Source organism: Girardinichthys multiradiatus, chromosome 3 (genome assembly GCF_021462225.1).
Source record: "Girardinichthys multiradiatus isolate DD_20200921_A chromosome 3, DD_fGirMul_XY1, whole genome shotgun sequence".
NCBI classification, from domain to species: Eukaryota; Metazoa; Chordata; class Actinopteri; order Cyprinodontiformes; family Goodeidae; genus Girardinichthys; species Girardinichthys multiradiatus.
In genome coordinates this window covers 31299828-31322293 of record NC_061796.1, presented here as the reverse complement: position 1 = coordinate 31322293, position 22466 = coordinate 31299828, and the positions used below count along the sequence as shown (strand labels likewise).

Sequence of the window (22466 nt, the reverse complement as noted above, 5' to 3'; positions counted from 1 at the left end):
AGAGGATACTTGGTTTTCTAATTCAAAGCCTGCTATTTAAACTAACAGCTCCAGGAGCTCAGCAGTTTGCTTTCCTCCTTTCAACCCGAGCTGGTGGTTTGGGTATTAATCTCGCCTCTGCTGACACAGTCATCATCTACGACTCTGACTGGAACCCCCACAATGACATCCAGGTCTGCCAGCTGCATCTGTAACTTCAATTGTATTTGGATGCTTTTTTTATTTGGACTGTGGTTGACTATCTTATGTGATTTGTAGGCTTTCAGCAGAGCTCATCGTATTGGCCAGAACCGGAAAGTGATGATCTACCGCTTTGTTACAAAAGCATCTGTTGAGGAGAGGATCACACAGGTTTGTCAACAAGGCACAGATTTAAAAAAAAAAAAAAAGAAAATTTTAACTACCTAAAGATGTTTTGGTTGCCTGCTCACTGGCCATTGGTTTTCCTTTTACTGCCAGGTGGCAAAGAAGAAGATGATGCTAACTCACCTGGTGGTGCGGCCCGGACTTGGCTCCAAGACTGGATCCATGTCGAAGCAGGAACTTGATGACATTCTCAAGTTTGGAACCGAAGAGCTGTTCAAGGATGAAGTTGGGGATGGTGAGAAAATTTTTGCCAGAAAAGTCCAGGGTTGTGTGAGGGTCCTGAACAAAGTCTTACATTTGGTCTTAATTCAAACACCTTAAATTTAGACCTTAAGAGTCTTACACGTCAATTTTCTTGAATTACATTTAATTATGTCTTAAAATTGTCTTATTGCTTCTATGTCTTTTTCCTTTTTTTGAGCAATCTTTGTTTGTAGCCTGATTGGTAGTTCTGGCTGTGGAAAAACTACAAACCCCATAAATGTTATAAGCTCTGTTAAAAGCAATTTATCCCTGAACATTGAGTCTTTCCAGCAAAAGTACTGTGCTTCTGAAAATGGCTTATTCTATGAATGTCAAATTAAACTCTAACCATTGATCCACTAATGAGCTCCTTTGTTATGGAGAAGTGCAAATTTAATGATGTTTAGCTTAAAAACACTGATTCCAATAGTTGTCTGAAACCTATAGCCTGTATAAGTTAAATACAATATTATTATTAAATTGAGGTAATTTTTATCATAATATTTTACATTTTTGAATTTAAATTATAAACTTCTTAATTTACATAAACTTCCTGGGAGATTTTGATAAGAGGTTAAGATTAATTGCAAGTGTTTCAGATAACAGATGTCTTATTTCATCTCCTTTTTCCTTGCCTTGTCTTCAGGAGACAACAAGGAGGATGACAGCAGCGTGATCCACTATGACGACCAGGCAATTGAGCGTTTGCTGGACAGGAACCAGGATGCCACAGAGGACACTGAGCTGCAGAGCATGAACGAGTACCTCAGCTCCTTCAAAGTGGCCCAGTATGTGGTCAAAGATGAAGATGATGAGGTAAAGTGTAATATTTTTCTCCAGTGTTGTTGTTTTATCTTTTCGACGTCAAGATATCAAAACTAAATAGATAAGGCATTTATGAGTAGGTTTAGGTATATTCTGTATGTGAGCCACATATGTCTTCTTTTTTTGAGGAGGAGGAGATAGAAAGGGAGGTGATAAAGCAGGAGGAAAGTGTTGATCCCGACTACTGGGAGAAACTGCTTCGGCACCACTATGAGCAGCAACAGGAAGATCTCGCCCGTAATTTGGGCAAAGGCAAACGTACTCGAAAGCCGGTCAACTACAATGACGGCTCGCAGGAGGACCGAGGTATAAGACAGGGTACAGAACAATATATAATGCAACCTCTTCTTTGTGTGTGTTTGTGTTGTTTGTGTCTGTGTGTTGATGTTTAAACATGTTAGGAGAATTAGGCAAAGCTTTGCATAATATTTTATTTTATACAACCTAGGATGATGTAGTATAAAATCATGTTTAGGTGTTTTTTTTTTTTTACAAAAGTGTAAATTAGTGAAATTTATTTATTTAGTCAATCAGATCTAAATTTGATCACTATTGTTGGTTGGAAAGCTAATTTAATTTAAACAGAGTTTAAAGACGTAATTATCTGTATGCTTTATTATGTTTATTCTTTGCATTTTGAAGGTGTGTAATACCAAAACTTTATAAAACATTTAAATCAAAAATAGTTTTTTACCTTCTGGTGGTTTTGACATTTAAAAAAAATAGTTGATTCACGTACAGTGAGGTTGCAACTTAGTTTTCCGTCTGATTAAGTTCATGACTAAGCAGCTGTTTTTGCTTCTGGAGGAGAAGCGGACAGGCATTAACAGACTTTGCGAACTGTAGCAGTTCCTTGCAAACTTTCAAGTTTTCTTCAACTCTGATTTTACACATAAGACAGAGGGTGTGGTTTAAAGGAATAATTAGATTTGGACTGTTCCTGGCTGGTTTTGTTTCCATTTTATTTCTTGAATTTGTTTCAGCTTTGTGTAACGAGGCCCATTCAGCTACCTTCTGATGAAGTGAAGCAGCCTTGACATCAAATCTTACGCATATTCTTGCTCCTGTTAAATGTACCGTATCCATCCCAATCCGATTTATTTAAGATTAGGAATTTGAATCCTAGTTCGATACTGCAGTCTCTCCCGTTTGCTTTTTTTGACAGCAACAGTTATTTTTTGCCAACCAGAGTTTCTGCAGGACAGCTTCAATATGTTGCTACCACAGAGTTAACTAAGGAAAGCTACTGTAATGTTTGGCCAACGAATCCAGCATGCGTAGCTTTTTCATATACTTTTAAACACACTTCTGAAAAAACCCATACAACTACAATCATTGCTAAGCTCATGTCTTGGTGACTTGCTTAAATGCTAGGCTAATGTTAGCCTGTTTACTCCTTGTTTTGATATGACTTGTTGATTATTCAGCTTATAACGTATTTCAGTTGAAGGCAAAGGTAATTCTAGACAAATTAATTATAGACAAAACTGAAAATGTTCTCCTGTTTGATGAACTTTTTGCTTTTTTAATGTCGTGAAATGTGATCACTAGTTTTTCAGCTGATCTCTGTGCAGCTCTTCGCTACGTCATTGGCTGTCTGGGCACAGAGCAGGTCAGGTGACACAGACAGACACAGAGCTGCAGCAGTCAATAGTCTTTTTTTTTAGGGCAAAACAGAATAAAAACCCAGACTTGTTACATTGAGAAAAGAATAGGCAGCACATGTAATACAGCCTTGCGCATGAAAATAGACGGTTACTTCTAAATGGCCAACATGTAAACACATGGCTTATTGGCTAAAACCAAAGGCGCATCTGACATCAAAATCCCAAATTATTAAAAACAAAATAAAAATTTGTAAAGAAATATAACCACTTCATAAGTAAAAAATACAAAAAAGTGACAAATAACAGAAAATGTGAGGTAATGTTTTTAGTCTTCCAGTATTGATTAAATTTATTTTTCTATCGTTTATTGTTGCAACCAGCAATAAAGAATCTAAGAAAATTCAGGATTTATTTTCAACAAAACCGTTTCTCTTTTTGGCAGAAAAAAAGGAGCTTCTAGCTAGTTAGTCCACCTAATTAGCTCGCCATCAATTGCTCAAAGGTTTTGCCTATTTTATCTTCTCGTTCATAATCATTTTTATCTGTTCTGTGTAGACTGGCAGGAGGATCAGTCTGACAACCAGTCTGATTATTCGGTGGCCTCAGAGGAGGGAGACGAGGACTTTGATGAACGCTCTGAAGGTATGCTTCAACATCTGATGGTTGCTGATGTTTAGAGGTGGGTTGTATGTGCCCTTATGTGCTTCCATGAACCAATTTTGCCAAATAGTTTTAACTTTAATGATGGATTGATTGTGAAAATGTTCGATGCAGAGTTTGTTGTAGAGTTATAGGGAAAATCTCCACAACATTCGTGTCTCTCACTAACTTCACCTTCCAACCGCACCCCCTGCAGATGCTTATACAGGTTCAGATGACACCTATGATGTCCTCCTTGACAATCTTAACAACAACTCAGGAAACAACAGTTGTCAGTGCATCATCTGCGTTGAGCGTAGAAAGAGAAGAAAAGATGGAAAGAAAAGAGAGGGAAACATGGATAGGAAACATATAATCAACGGTTTATCAGTCAGCTGAATTGCATCGTATTTTGTGTTTACATCAACTGTTAAATAGTTGTTACAATTCAAGATGTTTCTTATGTTTAAAACAGTTTTATTGATTAATGAATAAATTGTTGCACTTTATTTATTTGCCAGTTTTTAGTGCAAGAACATGTTCATGTTTGTACTGAATGTCATTTTGTTTCAATTATGGCTATTCCAGTTTTGTTAAATAAAACATAACTAAACTGCAACCTGTTGTAAACACTGAAAGTATTAACCGTCCTAAGGCGAAGGAGCAGTTAATGTAAATATTGCCAGAAGTTTTGAAAAGAGACAGCTTCATCAGGATCAGCCTTGAGCCGTAAGTGGAGCATCTTCACAGAGACATTTTCGGGTGATAAGAGTACACATGTTCATTGTTAGCTGTCATTGGCATCGCCTCGTTTGCCTTTTGTGTTCCTTGGAATCAATCCGTCATTTCGAAGACACTAATTCTGTTCTCCCTTCTGTAGCCAACGCCCGCAGACCGAACCGCAAAGGGTTGAGGAACGACAGAGACAAACCTCTGCCGCCTCTGCTGGCCAGGGTGGGGGGCAACATTGAGGTAAGTTCGTGTTCAACTTGTATGCCCTGAAAAGGAAAGAAGAGATCTGAAACGTAATTTGTGATATTTGAATGACTTTATTTAAAAGGTTTGTTTTACCAGCAAATGTTGTTGGGTATAACATGATCTCTGGTATTAGGATCTGGACAGCATTTCCTCTCTCTCTTGCCAAGCAGCTATCTAATTGTTGTCTGAACTTTTGAATAGTGTTTATAAAGTTATTTACAACACAAGCATGGCATGTGTTGTCAGGACTGTAAGAAAATATTGTATATCGTGAATGGCTAAATGACACTGAAATTGGCCTTAGATTGAAATTCACTCAGCTTACAATTTCTGTTAAAAGACCATTTATCTTTTGAAAAACCTTCTGTCATATTTGTGAAAACATGAAAATGTTTTTCTTTGTTGGGAGGGGGCTGTACATATGACTTTCATTGTACTTATCAGCTTTAGTATAGGGCTTTATTGGAGGTTTTTAAGGGCTCTAGACTGCATTTTTACCTCTTTAGTAAATCTCACACACTTAAACTGCCAGTCAGTCAGTCATTTTCTACCACTTATTCCATAGTGGGTCGCGGGGGAGCTGGTGCCTAACTCCAGCAGTCTATGGGCAAGAGGCAGGGTACACCCTGGACAGGTCGCCAGTCCATCGCAGGGCAACACACAAACAACCACGCACACACTCATTCATACACCTAAGGGCAATTTAGAGTTACCAATTAACCTAACAGGCATGTCTTTGGACTGTGGGAGGAAGCCGGAGTACCCGGTGAGAACCCACGCATGCACGGGGAGAACATGCAAACTCCATGCAGAAAGATCCCAGGCCGGGAATCGAACCCAGGACCTTCTTGCTGCAAGGCAACAGTGCTACCAACTGTGCCACCGTGCAGTGTGTGGTGTTTGCAGCAAGATGCTGCATATCTTCTATAAGTCTGTTGTGGAGAGTGTGATCTCTTCTGCCATCATCTGCTGGGGAAGCAGCATCGGAGTCAGGGACTTGAAAAAGCTCAACAAGCTGATAAAAAAGGCTGGTTCTGTTCTGGGGACTCCTCTGGAACCTCTGGAGATCATTGTGGAAAGACGGATTCTTCATAAAATGAAGAACATTATGGAGAACCCTGAGCATCCTCTTCATCAGACTGTCCTACAACAACAGAGTGTCTTCAGTCAGAGGCTTCTTCAGATCTGCTGTAAGACGGAGCGCTACAGGAGATCCTTCCTGCCCACAGCCATCAGCATCTACAACGGCTCTTTGAGGAAACCTACATAATATGAGCTACAACAACATTTAATTTCCCTTTGGGATTAATAAAGTATTTTTGAATTGAAGTAACTAAACAAGCCATTCCCTAAATAATCTCGACTCGTCTTATTCTTATGCACTCACTATCATGAATCAACTTGTACTGGGAGCTGAATGCATCGTTAAACCCAGTACAAATGTGTATTTTGACCTCTTCAATTACCTGTTAGGTGCTGGGCTTCAACGCACGGCAAAGGAAAGCTTTCCTGAACGCAGTTATGCGTTATGGGATGCCACCTCAAGATGCGTTTACCAACCAGTGGTTGGTTCGGGACCTGCGAGGGAAATCTGAGAAAGAATTTAAGTAAGTTTGTTTGGTTCTGTTCAGGTACTGAAAACACTTTATCCCTTCGTTAACAAACATTACAGAAACTGATGATTAGATTTATGATTGAAATGTTCGCAGCCAGTTTTTTTTTTTAATTCATGCCATTTTTCATGACCGCGCCTTGATAAACTACATTATAGGTCAAGGTCATTATTTTGTTGATCGTTCTCATTCATGTTTTCCTAAACAGTCTTAAGAGTTCCTTACCTTTTACACTGATATTTATTTTGAAAAAGAGACTGTTTTGGCAGCTGCAGTCTCCTCTGTGTCAATTACATGTCAGCTGCTCTGTGTGATATGTGAAGACACCTACCTGAGAGTGTAGTGGAAAGCTGGGTCGGGTTCAGCTGAAACACATCTCATTAGATTTTATTGCCTCTTTGATAAAACACTTGAAGGCGCCTTTTTGCTCAACGATTTCTGTTAGTTTTGTCCGCACACAATGAACTAGAATCATGTTAGGTTTCGGACTCACGTTACTTTTGGGGGTGGAACATCCTGATCGGCACATCCAAGATAACTATATTAGAAAATATTCTTAGCTGTATAATGCAAAAAGATTATTACTGTTAACACATTCTCCAGGGCCTACGTGTCTCTGTTTATGCGACACCTTTGTGAGCCGGGAGCTGATGGAGCTGAAACCTTCGCAGACGGCGTCCCACGCGAGGGTCTGTCAAGGCAACACGTGCTGACACGCATTGGTGTGATGTCACTTATAAGGAAAAAGGTATGGTTTAATCAGGTGCGATGGTGCTTACATGCCAAGCCGTCTGTGGCTTGAAGTGTGAAGTGTGACAGACTTATTCACTGTCATGTAAATCTGGCTTAACAGGTTCAGGAGTTTGAACATGTGAATGGTCAGTGGTCAATGCCCTGGATGGCAGAGTTGGAGGAGAATAAAAGAGCTGCAGCTTTGGCTGCAGGTGAAGATCCAAAAACCCCCTCCACCGGCACACCTGCAGACACACAGCCCAACACTCCCATCCCTGGTAAACACACACAACCCACTTGTTTTAATGAGATTTACTTATGTTTATGCCTTTATTTCTTATTTGGCTAACTGCAGTGAATATATGTTATGCTGTTAGACTCAGATTATGTTCTTACACATCTCTAATAAGTGACATGCATTGTCATTTCCTCATTTACTCTGACCTCAACACCGTTTGGCTTACTTGACCTTAATTTTCACTTTTAATAAACACAAAATACATTTTAAACAAAATCTTTAATTCAGTTTGTCTTTAAAAACTTTTCTAAGATTCTGAAAATAATTCTTGGTTTTTCAAAAAAGGATGTGTTCCTCTTTTTTTTTTTTTTTTTGCTAAATTGTGACGTTTTGTCTTGAAAAGCTGCCGCCCTCTAGTGGAAGTAGTTCCACTAAAACTAAATAGAGAAATTCAAACTTTTAGACCGATTAATGTTAAGCAAGGAGGTAAATATTTAAAACATATAATTTGTTGACGTCTTTTCTATTTTCCAGAGGATTTGTCTAAATCGGAGGACAAAGATGAAATGAAGAAAGAAGTAGAAGATAGCAAAGTGGCTAAAAAGGGAGATGACCCAGAGGTACTTGAGTTACTCTATAGTCACATTTGCAGCTTAGTTAACATATTCATCATTTCATGTAATAATTTTAGAACTGACTTGTTGTTTCGCATAGATTATTGAAATCCCAGACGAATCTGAAAAGTCCCCTGCTTCTGAAAAGAAAGAAGACCGTGCAGCAGAGAGGGATGTAAAAGATGAAGGAGATGAAGGGATGGAGAAAGAGGCAGAAAACCTGAGCAAAGAGAAAGAAGAGAAGGCCAAGACTGCAGCTGCAGCTGAGAAGGAAACCTCTGCTAACAGCAAGAGTGAAGGTTCAGACAGCAGGATGGATTCAGAGGACAAGTCAAAAGGTAAGGATGTAAAACATGTTAGAAAAGTACAAAAAATGTATCTACTCCCACACAAGGCAAATTATTATTATACTAAGACTTTGCATTTTTTACCAACAAGATGAAAATAAGTTTGGCAGACTTTTTCCAACTTTTATTTTACCCTCTTTTTTAAATTTTCTTGTTTAACATACACTTTTTTAAACTTTAAATGTAACCAAACAACATATACATGAGCATCTCAAGAAATCAAAATATCTTTACTAATTATAGTTATATATTTTAATGATTATGGCTTATTGCTAATGAAAGATGTCAGTCTACTTATAGTATATCCATGTACTGTGCAGTAAATGGTCAGGGCTCCTTATGCATGATTTTACCTCATCAAGGCAGCGTGGCATGGAGGAGATGGGTGTTAAGGAAGCTCAGGTTGCTTTAATAGCAGCTTTCCATTTGAATTGTTGGTTCTGGTGTCTCCTATCTTCTTCATCTTCAACACAGACTCTCTGTGGGGTTTAGGTTAGGTACAGTTTTAACACGGTCATTAAACATATTTTGGTAAAATTGACAGTGTGGTCAAGTCCTGCCTGAAAATGAAAGCATTTCCATAAAACCTGTCAGCAAAGAGAAGCATAAAATGCTCTAAATCTTAACTGTCAGATGGCTACGTTGACTTTGGACTTGATAAAAGAACAAACAACCCCTGATAATGAGTCCACAAATTATCTCTGACGATGGGAACTTCACACTAGACCTCAGACAACTCAGATTCTGGGCCTCTCCACTCCTCCTCCAGACTGTGGCAACTTGACTTCCATATGAAATGCAAATGTTACTTTAATTCCAAAGGAGGACTTTGTCAAACTGAGCACCGGTCCAGTCCCTGTTCTTAGCCCAGGTTAAACGCCTCTGACATTGTCTCTGCTTCAAGAGTGGCTCAACACAAGGAAAGACATATCATGGATGTGTCTGTAGATGTGGTTTGTAAAATTACCCCGAACTCTTGAATGAGCTTTTTGTCACAATCCCCTCTCGGTTGCTCTTTGTGCACATTTCTCTGCCACACTTTTTCCTTCCGCCTGTCCAGGGTGTACCCTGCCTCTCGCCCATAGACTGCTGGAGATAGGCACCAGCTCCCCCGCAACCCACTATGGAATAAGCGGTAGAAAATGACTGACTGACTGACTTTTTCCTTCCGCTCAATTTTCTATTTATTTGCTTGAATACATCACTCTGTCAACAGTCAGAGGATGTTAATGACTGTTTCCTGAACACATCCCAAGTCAGCAGTCTTCACCATCATAGTGTAAGCCATAACATAAGTTTTCCATATTAATCATTCTTTTTCATTGATCCTGTGAAATATTTAAATCTTGTGAAAAGCAAATTTGGCTTTAAGCCACAATCAAGAACACTATCAGAAATACACGTTTGAAATACGGTGGCTCACTTTGATTGAGATGAAACTATATGATACATGGGTTTACATTGAATTACCAGAATAAATGTACTTTCTAAGTGATATCCTAATTTATTGAGATGGACCTGTGCAATTATAATCTTAAACCTTAACCTAAACTAAAGAAAATTCACACATTCAGTATAATAATCCTGACATAATTTACACATCTATAAAATAATTTTAGAAGAAGCCTTTTAATGCTTTGCTCATCCCCTTATATAAATCAGGGAAAAATAACATTTTCTCTGAGTTTCTCACTTTCATGGTACACCTGGGATGACTGGTTATATGACTATAATGGAACTCAGCTATTCCCCGTAAAAGAGGACCTTTTGCAAAAGCACTGCCTCTCACTGTGACATCCTCTGGAACTGTGTCATTATTTATCAATGCACAGTATTCATAAATTAACCACAGTGCCAGTGTTAGTCATTTCAAAAAGCTGCTGGTTAGGTACAAAATTATCCTTGTAAATTACCAGGAAACACCTGCTTTCTCCACGTACGCATTGTCGGTTTTAATAAACAAAAGTATTCAAATCAGAGGATCACAGTTATCTCAAACATGACAGGTGTATTTGTAACGAATGGAGCTCCAAGTACAGCAGTAGAGTGTGTACATACCCAAATACAGTGACGAGGCAAAATATTTACCCATGTACCTCATGTTGCTCTTATAATATTCTCTTTTACATTTTAAGCTTCTCTTTCTTCTTCTGTTCTTCTAGCTGAAGAAGGCAAAGATGAGAAGATGGACACTACTTCACCAACAGAGGAGAAAAAAGGTTCAGACAAAAATCCTCAAAACTGCTGTTCATTTTGGATGTTCAAATGTACAGGTCCTTCTCAAAATATTAGCATATTGTGATAAAGTTCATTATTTTCCATAATGTAATGATGAAAATTTAACATTCATATATTTTAGATTCATTGCACACTAACTGAAATATTTCAGGTCTTTTATTGTCTTAATACGGATGATTTTGGCATACAGCTCATGAAAACCCAAAATTCCTATCTCACAAAATTAGCATATTTCATCCGACCAATAAAAGAAAAGTGTTTTTAATACAAAAAACGTCAACCTTCAAATAATCATGTACAGTTATGCACTCAATACTTGGTCGGGAATCCTTTTGCAGAAATGACTGCTTCAATGCGGCGTGGCATGGAGGCAATCAGCCTGTGGCACTGCTGAGGTCTTATGGAGGCCCAGGATGCTTCAATAGCGGCCTTTAGCTCATCCAGAGTGTTGGGTCTTGAGTCTCTCAACGTTCTCTTCACAATATCCCACAGATTCTCTATGGGGTTCAGGTCAGGAGAGTTGGCAGGCCAATTGAGCACAGTGATACCATGGTCAGTAAACCATTTACCAGTGGTTTTGGCACTGTGAGCAGGTGCCAGGTCGTGCTGAAAAATGAAATCTTCATCTCCATAAAGCTTTTCAGCAGATGGAAGCATGAAGTGCTCCAAAATCTCCTGATAGCTAGCTGCATTGACCCTGCCCTTGATAAAACACAGTGGACCAACACCAGCAGCTGACACGGCACCCCGGACCATCACTGACTGTGGGTACTTGACACTGGACTTCTGGCATTTTGGCATTTCCTTCTCCCCAGTCTTCCTCCAGACTCTGGCACCTTGATTTCCGAATGACATGCAGAATTTGCTTTCATCCGAAAAAAGTACTTTGGACCACTGAGCAACAGTCCAGTGCTGCTTCTCTGTAGCCCAGGTCAGGCGCTTCTGCCGCTGTTTCTGGTTCAAAAGTGGCTTGACCTGGGGAATGCGGCACCTGTAGCCCATTTCCTGCACACGCCTGTGCACGGTGGCTCTGGGTGTTTCTACTCCAGACTCAGTCCACTGCTTCCGCAGGTCCCCCAAGGTCTGGAATCGGCCCTTCTCCACAATCTTCCTCAGGGTCCGGTCACCTCTTCTCGTTGTGCAGCGTTTTCTGCTACACTTTTTCCTTCCCACAGACTTCCCACTGAGGTGCCTTGATACAGCACTCTGGGAACAGCCTATTCGTTCAGACATTTCTTTCTGTGTCTTACCCTCTTGCTTGAGGGTGTCAATAGTGGCCTTCTGGACAGCAGTCAGGTCGGCAGTCTTACCCATGATTGGGGTTTTGAGTGATGAACCAGGCTGGGAGTTTTAAAGGCCTCAAGAATCTTTTGCAGGTGTTTAGAGTTAACTCGTTGATTCAGATGATTAGGTTCATTGCTCATTTAGAGACCCTTTTAATGATATGCTAATTTTGTGAGATAGGAATTTTGGGTTTTCATGAGCTGTATGCCAAAATCATCCGTATTAAGACAATAAAAGACCTGAAATATTTCAGTTAGTGTGCAATGAATCTAAAAAATATGAATGTTAAATTTTCATCATTACATTATGGAAAATAATGAACTTTATCACAATATGCAAATATTTTGAGAAGGACCTGTACATTTACTTTAGAAGATTTCACCAATGCAGGGCTCCACACTAGCTTTTTGGCATTAGTTGCACTGGTTCTCCTTACTGTGTCAGCTAGGTGCATCAGCAAAACCTTTACAGCTCGTTACCACCGCATGGTTACATCTTTAACTGTCCTTTCTTTTTATTTTACATGGTTTGCTCACTATCTCAAATAGTGCATTTGCTGGGGACAACATGTCCAAACCCACCTGCAACCCTGTGATTCATGTAAACATACCAGAGGTGCCTTAAATTATAAATACTGTCAATCTGGAGAGTATGATCAATTCCAGGCTATTTATAAGAAATTAGGTGATGTCTTATAATTTACATTTCTAATACTTCAATGTTACATTGTCAGAAGCTAATGAAGTAGTAATGTCAGATTTCTCGGACCAGCTGTCTTTGACTTCATGCTGTCCGAACTGGTTGCTATAAGACTAGTTTAATAAATCTGAGCTGGTAGACGGATAAACCAGAGTATAGTAAAGACTTCATTCATTTAAATATTACATAGCAGATTTAGTGGAGGTGGAAGCTGAAGACTTATCCAGTGCTGTGCCCTTTCTGTCTACATGCTCTACAGACAGGAAAGCATTCCTGTCAATGCAGAGGAAAATATTTGAATTGTTGGGGGCATCAGTGCAATCAAAAATAAAAAATGGTTGAGTTTTATGTTGCATGTGCAAGCAGATTGGTTGCACACTGGAACCCTGATATGCTGCCTGTCTTCTTGATCTTTTAAATTCGTTAGAAACTGAAATGTCAAATGAATAACACTGAAGGCTTTTTTCTACTCTGCAGAGCAAAAAGAGGAGAAAGACGGGATAAAAACTAGTGATTCTGGGAAACTGCAGAACGGTGAGAACGGCAAAGAGGAAGGAACGGCTGCTTCTGCGGTTAATATCAGTGAGGAGAAGAAGAAAGCCTCCAAGCAGAGGTTCATGTTCAACATCGCTGACGGCGGATTCACAGGTGGACAAACTTTCCTTCCCCTTCTGTATTTTTTTTTATCCTTTCTGTCTTTGTGACCTTTCTGCCTTCTTTCCCAGAGCTTCACTCCCTGTGGCAGAATGAAGAGCGGGCAGCCACCGTCACCAAAAAGACGTATGAGATCTGGCACCGCCGCCACGACTACTGGCTGTTGGCTGGAATTATACAGCATCCTTTCAAACACATTTATCAGCAAAACAGTTTTTATGTTTTAAATAATTGATAGGTGCATCTAGGGATGCACGATATATCAGCATTGACAACGGTATTGCCCGATATTAGTAATTTTTTAACATATCGGTATTGGTCCAATAAACTGTAAAACTGGGCCGATATTAATAACCGATATTTATTACCATCTTGTTGCTGTTTGTGTTTCTGGAGGGGGTGGGGGTTGGCCATGTGGTATTCGTTTAGGTATGTGATAGTGATGCAGTGCTGGTCAGTAGGGGGGTTAACTGAAGCAGAGACGTGATATCAGCAATGTGGTCATTTATTTCACCGTGTTGAAGAGGTAGTGAGATATGATATATAATATTGGTTATGGGTCTTAACAGCGATATTGATATCGGATATCGATATCGACTGGAATTTTTATATCGGTGCATCTCTAGCTGCAACACTAAACATCTGTAGTTTAGTAGAGATGTGAGAAGACTTTTATTCCATCTTTAATGGGAGGTAATAGGTGTTGAGATGTTCCTTAAAGGTCACATAAAACGTTTTCTCCCACGCTTGTTTTCTGTCCAGAAACAACAGTGTTGTTGTTGCCCTTAACTCTTATGTCTCACAGACATGGTTACGCTCGATGGCAGGATGTGCAGAACGATGTGAGGTTTGCCATCATCAACGAGCCCTTCAAAGGCGAGATGAGCAGAGGGAACTTCCTGGAGATCAAGAACAAGTTTCTTGCTCGAAGGTTCAAGGTGAAACAAGCGTTCTAAGTAACTACAAAGGTTTTCCTGTGTGATCATGCTTGCTGGTGTCACACCTAACTGAGTGTTTTCGGTTTATTTTTCCTAAAGTTACTGGAGCAGGCGTTGGTGATCGAGGAGCAGTTGCGCAGGGCAGCCTACCTGAACATGACGGAGGACCCGGCTCACCCCTCCATGGCCCTCAACACTCGCTTCAGCGAGGTAGAGTGTCTCGCCGAGTCCCATCAGCATCTCAGCAAAGAGTCCATGTCTGGAAACAAGCCTGCTAATGCAGTGCTGCATAAAGGTAAACTTTGCATAGAGTTCTCATGCCCTTCACACTAGAAGAACCTGTATCTGCATCCGGCACAGGCATCCTTATTATTTGACCAAAAAAAAAAAACTACACATTTTACTCTTCTTGCTTAAAAAAACAGGTCAAACTATTATAACTATTATAAGATTTAACAGATGTTCATTGAAACACAGTTTGTGGTCTGAAACATTTATGAAAGATTTAAAAAAGAGGGAATACAATTTATTTTGAAATGTTTTTCACATAGGTGCTGTTTCTCTGGGGCACGCCAGATGTTTTCAGTAAAGAAGGGTCCAATGTGGAAACCAGTAGCCATAAAAATTTCTTAAAGCACACTTTCACACAATTCAAAGGAAATTACTACTGACCAGTACTGGTCCTCAGGACCATTATACCAGATGACATCACATTGTTAGGTACCTTTTTAAAAAAAATAAAAAAAACAAGAAGTATATATGTACAAAATTAAAAAGAATAGAATGAGAAAGAAATTTTGAACTAAAATAAAGGATAAACAAATTTATTTTTTAAATCTTGGAACATTAAAAGCTTTTACTGAAAACCAAATCCCTTGTGCATGACAGAAAAGTGTGAAATAATCCAGTGTAGTAAAATAAGTCCGTTTGCAGCTTTCATTTTGACCAAAACTGAGGCCATGTTGAAAACACTGAAACTTCCCTTTTTGTTTTTTTTTCACCAATACAATAAAAAAAAACACAAGTTGTACTAAATCAAGAATAATCAGTTCAGGTTCAACTACTTTAAGTATTTTGAATTTGCATGGATAAAAAAAAAAATTGTTAAATTCATTTTCCAAAAGTGTGTTTTTTGTTTTTTTTTTCGTGGGTATTTTGCGAAGTCTCAGAGACTTAAGGGTAAAATCCCCAGGTGTATGGACATAAGGTATGATGAAACATCTACTAGACCTGGACTAATTTAATCATTCACTAATCGACAAACCAAAACACTGTTGGTAGATTAGCAGAACCACCAAAATAATCATTCATCCCAAATCTACGTTTTAATGTATTGCGTTGTGATTTTATTCTGTTTTCTTAAAAGGAGTCCAATCAGCTTGTTTTGACAGACGAGTTGTTAAAACATGTGTTTTCTGTTTGTTTCTGTCTGGGCCTCTTGCAAATGCACGTCCACTTATTACCTTCCTATGAATGTACAGTACAGACCAAAGGTTTGGACACACCTTCTCAGTCAAAGAGTTTTCTTTATTTTCATGACTATGAATATTGTAGCTTCACACTGAAGGCATCAAAACTATGAATTAACACATGTGGAATTATATACTGAACAAAAAAGTGTGAAACAACTGAAAATATGTCTTATATTCTAGGTTCCTCAAAGTAGCCACCTTTTGCTTTGATTACTGCTCCGCACACTCTTGGCATTCTGTTAATGAGCTTCAAGAGGTAGTCACCTGAAATGGTTTTCACTTCACAGGTGTGCCCTGTCAGGTTTAATAAGTGGGATTTCAAGCCTTAAAAATGGAATTCCTCATGTGTTAATTCATAGTTTTGATGCCTTCAGTGTGAAGCTACAATATTCATAGTCATGAAAATAAAGAAAACACTTTGAATGAGAAGGTGTGTCCAAACCTTTGGTCTGTACTGTAGATAAAGGAAACTGTCCTTTCAGTCAGGTTTATTTGGCAGGGTATAAACTGCAGAAAGACTCTGCAGGTAAAAAGGACTTCTGCTGTTGTGGAAGAAGCTAATTTAATGAAATCCAACAATGCAGAGGTGTTAAAAGAGAGAAGAGAAGGTTACATGTGATATAATTATTTGCATTACTGATAAATGTCATCCTAAATGTCAGAATAAAGAGAAGAATCCTGACCCAACCTTTCTGATAATAACCTTTATTTCTAACAACAGATTTTCTTACAGAAATGTGTCCACATGTTTATGTTACATGGTGCAAGGCAAAAAAGAAACAACAAAACTTTACATATCAGCAACCTTCATGCTGTGCTTTGCAGCTCCTGGTCATTTACAAATAATTATAAGGGTGTGTCTGTTGTCACAATGATGTCTTGTGATGAAACGTGGGCAGAAATAATTACCAACTTCTCTATTCTCCATGGTTACGTTGGATAAAGTGGAAGAGAAACGATGATGGTACATTTACCTCATGTTTACTGAAAATATTTGAAATAAGGAACCCCTTTAAATGCCAAAAAAAAGCTGTTTCACAAGTAGAGTTGATGGCAGTAAAATGCTGAAGCGAAAAGAGCGTAACAGCACCATGTGTCCAGCTCAGTCTGAGCTTTCAGATACAGCACAGATGTAATGAAGCAGAAACATAAAAAATTAACAAGATTCTTAAAAATCCTCGTCTCAGCATGATGCACTTCTGTGCAACATGTTAATTAATGTTGTTGTAGTGGTGATAAAATATCTGAGACGACACCTTAAGGATTGTCACCGTTGCTTTGGTTTTTCTCCAGTTCTCAAACAGCTGGAGGAGCTTCTGAGCGACATGAAGGCCGACGTCACACGTCTCCCGGCTACCATCGCCAGGATACCCCCTGTGGCTGTACGGCTGCAGATGTCCGAGAGGAACATCCTCAGCCGACTGGCCAGTAGGGGCCCCGAGGTCACAGCTCAGAACCAGTCCCAGACCTCACAGCAAATGCAGGTGCCACGCTGACCAATCACATCACACCCCTATTTTTGCTCATTGACTGAGGCTAGTCACACTCACCTCACCGCCATGTAGCAGATGTCCTTTATTTTACCCACCATGTTCAGCACAGTCAGGTCAGTCCTCCTTGCTCGGCACCTACGACTCATCTCCAGAAGGGCATCAGCTGTGCAGCTGGACTTTGTACGAAAAGGACTGGAAGTGTAAGCACTTGTCTTTCTGGGATCAGATTCATCTCTTCTGTCCTAAGCACCATGCGCAGGCACCTCCTGTTCCACCTGTCCTGACTGCTGGGCCTAACATGCTTGTGTAATATATGTGTCATTAAACATAAGGCGACACATCGGAGCAAAAGCATCGTGTTTGAGGTATCCCGGTTCTTTGTATTAACTTTTAGATCACTGAAGGATTTTAATTGTGTTCATTTTCACCTGTAGGAACTTGTAAAACTACCTTTTTTTTTGTTAGAAGCTGTCAAACTAAAATGTTGCCTCTGAAATGGTACCGGTACGTGTGCGTTTGATGGCTGTAAGTGTGTTTCACGCAGGGCATATATGCGTGCATCTCTACTGCAGAATGCCTCGTCACTGAGAGACCGTTACTGTAACTGATGCCTCAGTCTGTCACATCTGTTACTTCCCCTCGTCTCCGTCCTTCGAGCTGCCCCATCAGGTGAGCTGATCTGGGACCAGTTCTTTGTGCACACACCCCAACCAGAACCATGACATTCCCAACAGCACCACAGATTTGGTCAACTGAGACTTTTTCTGAAACACCAAACAATAAAACCATCTCCACTGCTTTTTGGTACATTGGACAGTTTTGAGAAAGATAGCAATCTTTGGAGTTTATTTAATTTTTCGTATTGTTTATTATTATGTTATACCTTATAAATATTGTTACAACCCTGTTGTTTTTATTGTTGCTGTTTGTTTTTATGATCTACAATAAAAAGTCAAATGTTTCTCATTGTTCCTTATTTTCCTTCATCTCTTTCGTCATCTGAGTGGACAAAAACTAATTTCCTTCACGTCTGTCATCATATCTGTGGTTAAAAACTAATTTAGGAAAAAATGGCATCTGTTTTTCTCAATTAGGTGACAGAGTAAAAGAAAAGTCTTTACATTTCTTGTCAGGTGTTCATCCTCGTAGTCCATGGACTCCGCTCAGAGGACGAACATCATTCAAAAGGTATTTTTTGCATTGTTTGAGTAAAAATGCCCAGCTGGAGGTGTCTTGCGAAAGTATTCATACCCGTTAAACATTTTCACGTGACATTACGATCCGACACTTTGTTGTATTTTCCTCCATACTACAGCTGCGTGGCGTTTAGGGACGGGTACCGAATTCAGTACTTTTATAGGTACCAACCGAATTCTGTAGGTACTATCGAGTACTGATTCACGTGAATTCAAACGGTATGTTTCGGTACCCAAACGCATCATTGTGACACTGAGGAAGTGGAAGAGGGGGCGATTTTCTATGCCGGACTTAAACACAGCATTGCACACTCATGAGCGTAATGATGTCAGTAGCCGCCGGTACCGTCTACAAAGTATGTCTGATAGGAAGCGCTGGAAAGTATGGCTCCAATTTTCAAAATGCGATGCAGATTACGCTTGCTGCAGTACTTGTGACGCAAAGGCCAAGCAGCAGAAATACTTCTAATCTGAGGAAGCACCTGGCAAAGCACAAGATTTTTCTCAAGGCTGAAGAGTGCAGAATTCTCATCAGGTTCAGATATACGGCTACAACTCCTGCATTCGGCACCGTCAGCGTGTCTGCATTCGTTAGCGACTCCTTGTCTGCAGCCAGCAACATGGGAGAAGAAATGTTTGAAAAAACTGAGATGTTAAAACACAAACAGCTGGATGTTGTTTTGATATATTCTCTAAAGTTCATTCATACATTCATCTATACAGCTTACTCCATAGTTGGTCGCGGGGAAGCTGGTGCCTATCTCCAGCAGTCTACAGGCGAGAGGCAGGGTACACCCTAGACAGGTCGCCAGTCCATCGCAGGGCAACACAGAGACATACAGGACAAACAACCACGCACACACTCAGTCACGCCTAAGGGCAATTTAGAGAGACCAGTTTACCTAACAGTCATGTTTTTGGACTGTGGGAGGAAGCCGGAGTACCCGGTGAGAACCCACGCATGCACAAATAATAAATAAATAAAAGTTAAAATATTGAGAAATAAATATGTTAAATTGAAAAATGTTGATTTTTATTAAACGAATTAACATTTATTACCACATAAACACACAAAAATACCGAAAACTGGTACCGCTGAGCACCGAAACCGATTCCCAGGTACTAGGCATCGGCAATGTACCAGTTAAATGTGAAAAGTACCCATCCTTAGTGGGGTTATTAAAAGGTAAATACTTTGTGTTGTATCCAACATGCTCCCTTGTAAGAAGATTTTAATTGGTCTGTAATTATATTGTGTGTTTTGGGTCATTGAGCAGCTGGAAGGTGAACCTCCAACCTAGTTTCAACCCTTAAACAGCCCCTAACAGGTTTTCTTGTCCTTAATTAAGCTCCATTAATCTTCCCATCAACTATGACCAGCTTTCCTATTCTTGCTAAGGAAAAATATCGCCACCATGATGCTGCCACCACCATGTTTCACAGTGGGGATGGTGTGTTCAGAGTTATGTGCATTAGCACTTTCTCTCCAAACATAGTGTTTTGCATGTAGGCATAAAAGTAAAATTTTAGTCTCATCTCCATCCACAGGTTTGCTGTGGAAATGTAAACTGAGCTAATTATGGCTTTCTTCTTGCTACTCTTCTTTAAAGGTCAGATTTAGCAGCAAATAGTTGCCCTGGTAATAGATTCCCCCAGTTAAGCTGAGGATCTCTGCAGCTCCTCCATAGCTACCATGGTCCTCTTGGTGGCTTCTCTGATTAGTATTCTTCCTCGGTTTGGTGGTTGGCCATGCCTTTTTATATTTGCAGTTGAGCCACTCGCTTCCATTTTCAGATGATGGATTGAACAGTGAAGTTGTTCAGAGTTTACGATATTCTTTTATAACCTAAACCTGCTTAAAACGTTTCCACAACGACCTCCCTGACCTGTCTGTGGTGTTCCTTGGTCTTCGTGATGCTGTTTGTTCTCCAATGTTCTCTAACAAACCTCTGAGGCCTTCACAGAACAGCTGGATTTATGCTGAGATTAAATTACACACAAATGAGCTCTATTTAATAATTAGACAACTTCGTCTGGCAAGTGGTTGCACTGGATTTTTGTTTTGGTTTATTACATACATGCTTAAACTGGGTTTAAAAGTCATTTATTGTCAAGTTTTTCCTTTTATTTGACATCCTTGCCCATGTGCGTCATTAATCTGATCCTATTAGCTCAGGTAGATGCCAACGTTCTTCTGTTTGAACACTGAGTGAGAAGAGCTTGTCATTGTGTGCAGGCCAAGAAAGATGAGGTGGAATTTACATGGAGGCAAATGTGGAGATAAAAGCGTGGAGATAAAAGCAGTAGAGCTCTTCCTCGTTGAGCTGGTTGGGAGATGAGGATCTGGGGGAAAGTGGACAGGAAGAGACACATTTTCCTCCAGCAGATAGTGCAATAATTAGGAGGAATTAGGGAAAATTACAGGGTGTGAGGAGTTCCTGGGCGTTGATAACTTACCATAAAAAGAGTCGTAGGTTTAAGTCAGGCTCATTGTTAAAGGGTCACCAGAAAATGAAGACAGGAACAAGGGGTGGAAAATGTGGTGGAAATAAGTTGTAAACGGAAAAACCCCTGACACAGCTTTGCTTACTTCATACTGGGACAACTGGATTATACCCATCACTTCCTGATCAGGACAAGTCCAACCTTGCGTAGAAACTGAGAGGAGTCCAAACAATGTCTTGTGGGTGAGTATTTTATGTTTTACCTACTATTCATTTGTCGACAAGATGTTGTGAATTTTTCTCAACGTTTTCACTTTCCAAGATCTTTTCCTGTATTGCCCTTTCCCATTGCTCCTTCTTTCTTTCTGTTGTTGATCTTTAATTTGGTGCTTTGTCTGCATATTGGTAAATTATCTCAGCAATCTGCGACTTATTTAATAAAAGCTGGAAAAAAGTGCTTCAAACATGCAAAATCCAAAACAAAAATTTAGATTTTTCAAGCATTTTCTCCTCTTTCCTTTTATCTTTCCTTCTTTTCCACCTGTCCTTCCTTCCTTCCTTCCTTCCTTCCTTTCTTTGCTAGCATTATCCCCCCCCCCCCAATCCATTTTTCTGGTTTTAAAGCCTTACCACTTCAACATTTCTTGCTATAGATTTATAGTGAATATATGTATTTTAAAATGGGAATAACTGAATGAAACTTTGGAAATGTGATTGTTAAAATGTGCTCCCTAGAAACATGAAAAATTGGAAGAAACTAGAGGTGGCCGATATGGAGTTTTGGAAGTTTTTTACAATATTTTGTGGTACTATTGTGATGACGATAGAAGTGATGATAAAAAATCTATTTATAACACACAAGAAAGACTTTATGATAAATTATATGATAAATGCCCACCCCTAGTGGGAATCCTGTAAAATTGCAGAAGGTCTTCAGTTACGTTTATTTTATAGGGAATATTTGATGTTTAACTTATTGTATCTCTGGGGAGAGGTTGTACAAAAACAATTATTTATTAAATGTGGTATATTTTACCTCTATTAGATTAAGGTTGTTTTTTAAGTCAAACTTTACTACCTTGATTAAAAAATATTTTTTACTTTTTGCACGTCTTTACCAGGGCTGCCAAGAACTGTGGAAGGTGCTACATGTTCAAGAAGCAGAAAGTAGTGATGGGGTTAAATAATTATATTGTATCAGACTTTGTTTAGATCAATCTTTGGTTATAGATAAATGTGGGATTATTCCAACTGTAGTGTTAGTATTAAAGATAAATTGTGGTCCATTGGTTTATCTGTTGGATAAACCAATGGAAAGAGGAACATAATTTAGGTTTTGTATAGCTGTAAATGTACATTACACTATGAACATTTCTACAAAGAAACAAAACTGCAAATGCATTAAAATCCTCTGAGCAGCAACAGTCTGATGCTCTGCAACAGTGTGATGTGTTGCAACAGTCGGGAGAATTGACCGAGCAATCGGGGGGGGGGGGGGGGGGACATCGCTGCTGTCACTCTGCGGCTATGACAAAAACTCAACCAGTATGGGAGTTTTGCACGTGTGTCATGGAGAAGGGAAGAGAAGTCAAACCAACTCTATAACTGTTGCATAGCGCGACAATCACAGAGGAATAAAATGCAAGCTGCTAACGTTAACCACGACGACACCTGCAGGGCTGCATGTGTGTTTAGATGTGTTGGTGTGTGTTAGTTAGTGTGTGCATGTTGGGGGCAGGGTGGAGCTCCTTTGTGTGACATATGTATTGTAGTTTTCTCAGCTTTTTTCTCCACAATTCCTTTACATTCTTACTCTTGCAACTTTTAAAGTTAGCCGCCTGTCGGC

At 39.5% G+C, this 22466-nt stretch overlaps 1 protein-coding gene across 5 annotated transcripts in view; it reads left to right on the top strand.

Moving 5' to 3' along the window:
- chd4b (chromodomain helicase DNA binding protein 4b) overlaps nt 1-17941 on the top strand; it is a 33267-nt gene extending 15326 nt beyond the window's left edge. For 2 of the 5 annotated variants that reach the window (XM_047360838.1, XM_047360842.1), the window contains 18 exons: nt 49-173; nt 259-351; nt 460-601; nt 1256-1425; nt 1563-1752; nt 3597-3683; nt 4561-4652; nt 6132-6265; nt 6875-7019; nt 7125-7281; nt 7776-7861; nt 7956-8193; nt 10365-10421; nt 12901-13071; nt 13149-13257; nt 13883-14015; nt 14115-14310; nt 16781-17941. In XM_047360838.1, the coding sequence (XP_047216794.1) occupies nt 49-173; nt 259-351; nt 460-601; nt 1256-1425; nt 1563-1752; nt 3597-3683; nt 4561-4652; nt 6132-6265; nt 6875-7019; nt 7125-7281; nt 7776-7861; nt 7956-8193; nt 10365-10421; nt 12901-13071; nt 13149-13257; nt 13883-14015; nt 14115-14310; nt 16781-16983 (2528 nt within the window). In that variant the 3' untranslated portion in view covers nt 16984-17941. The remainder of the gene's footprint in view (nt 1-48; nt 174-258; nt 352-459; nt 602-1255; nt 1426-1562; nt 1753-3596; nt 3684-4560; nt 4653-6131; nt 6266-6874; nt 7020-7124; nt 7282-7775; nt 7862-7955; nt 8194-10364; nt 10422-12900; nt 13072-13148; nt 13258-13882; nt 14016-14114; nt 14311-16780) is intronic. The other 3 variants (XM_047360841.1, XM_047360839.1, XM_047360840.1) reach the window with 3 other exon arrangements.
- Nucleotides 17942-22466: the final 4525 nt, after the last annotated feature.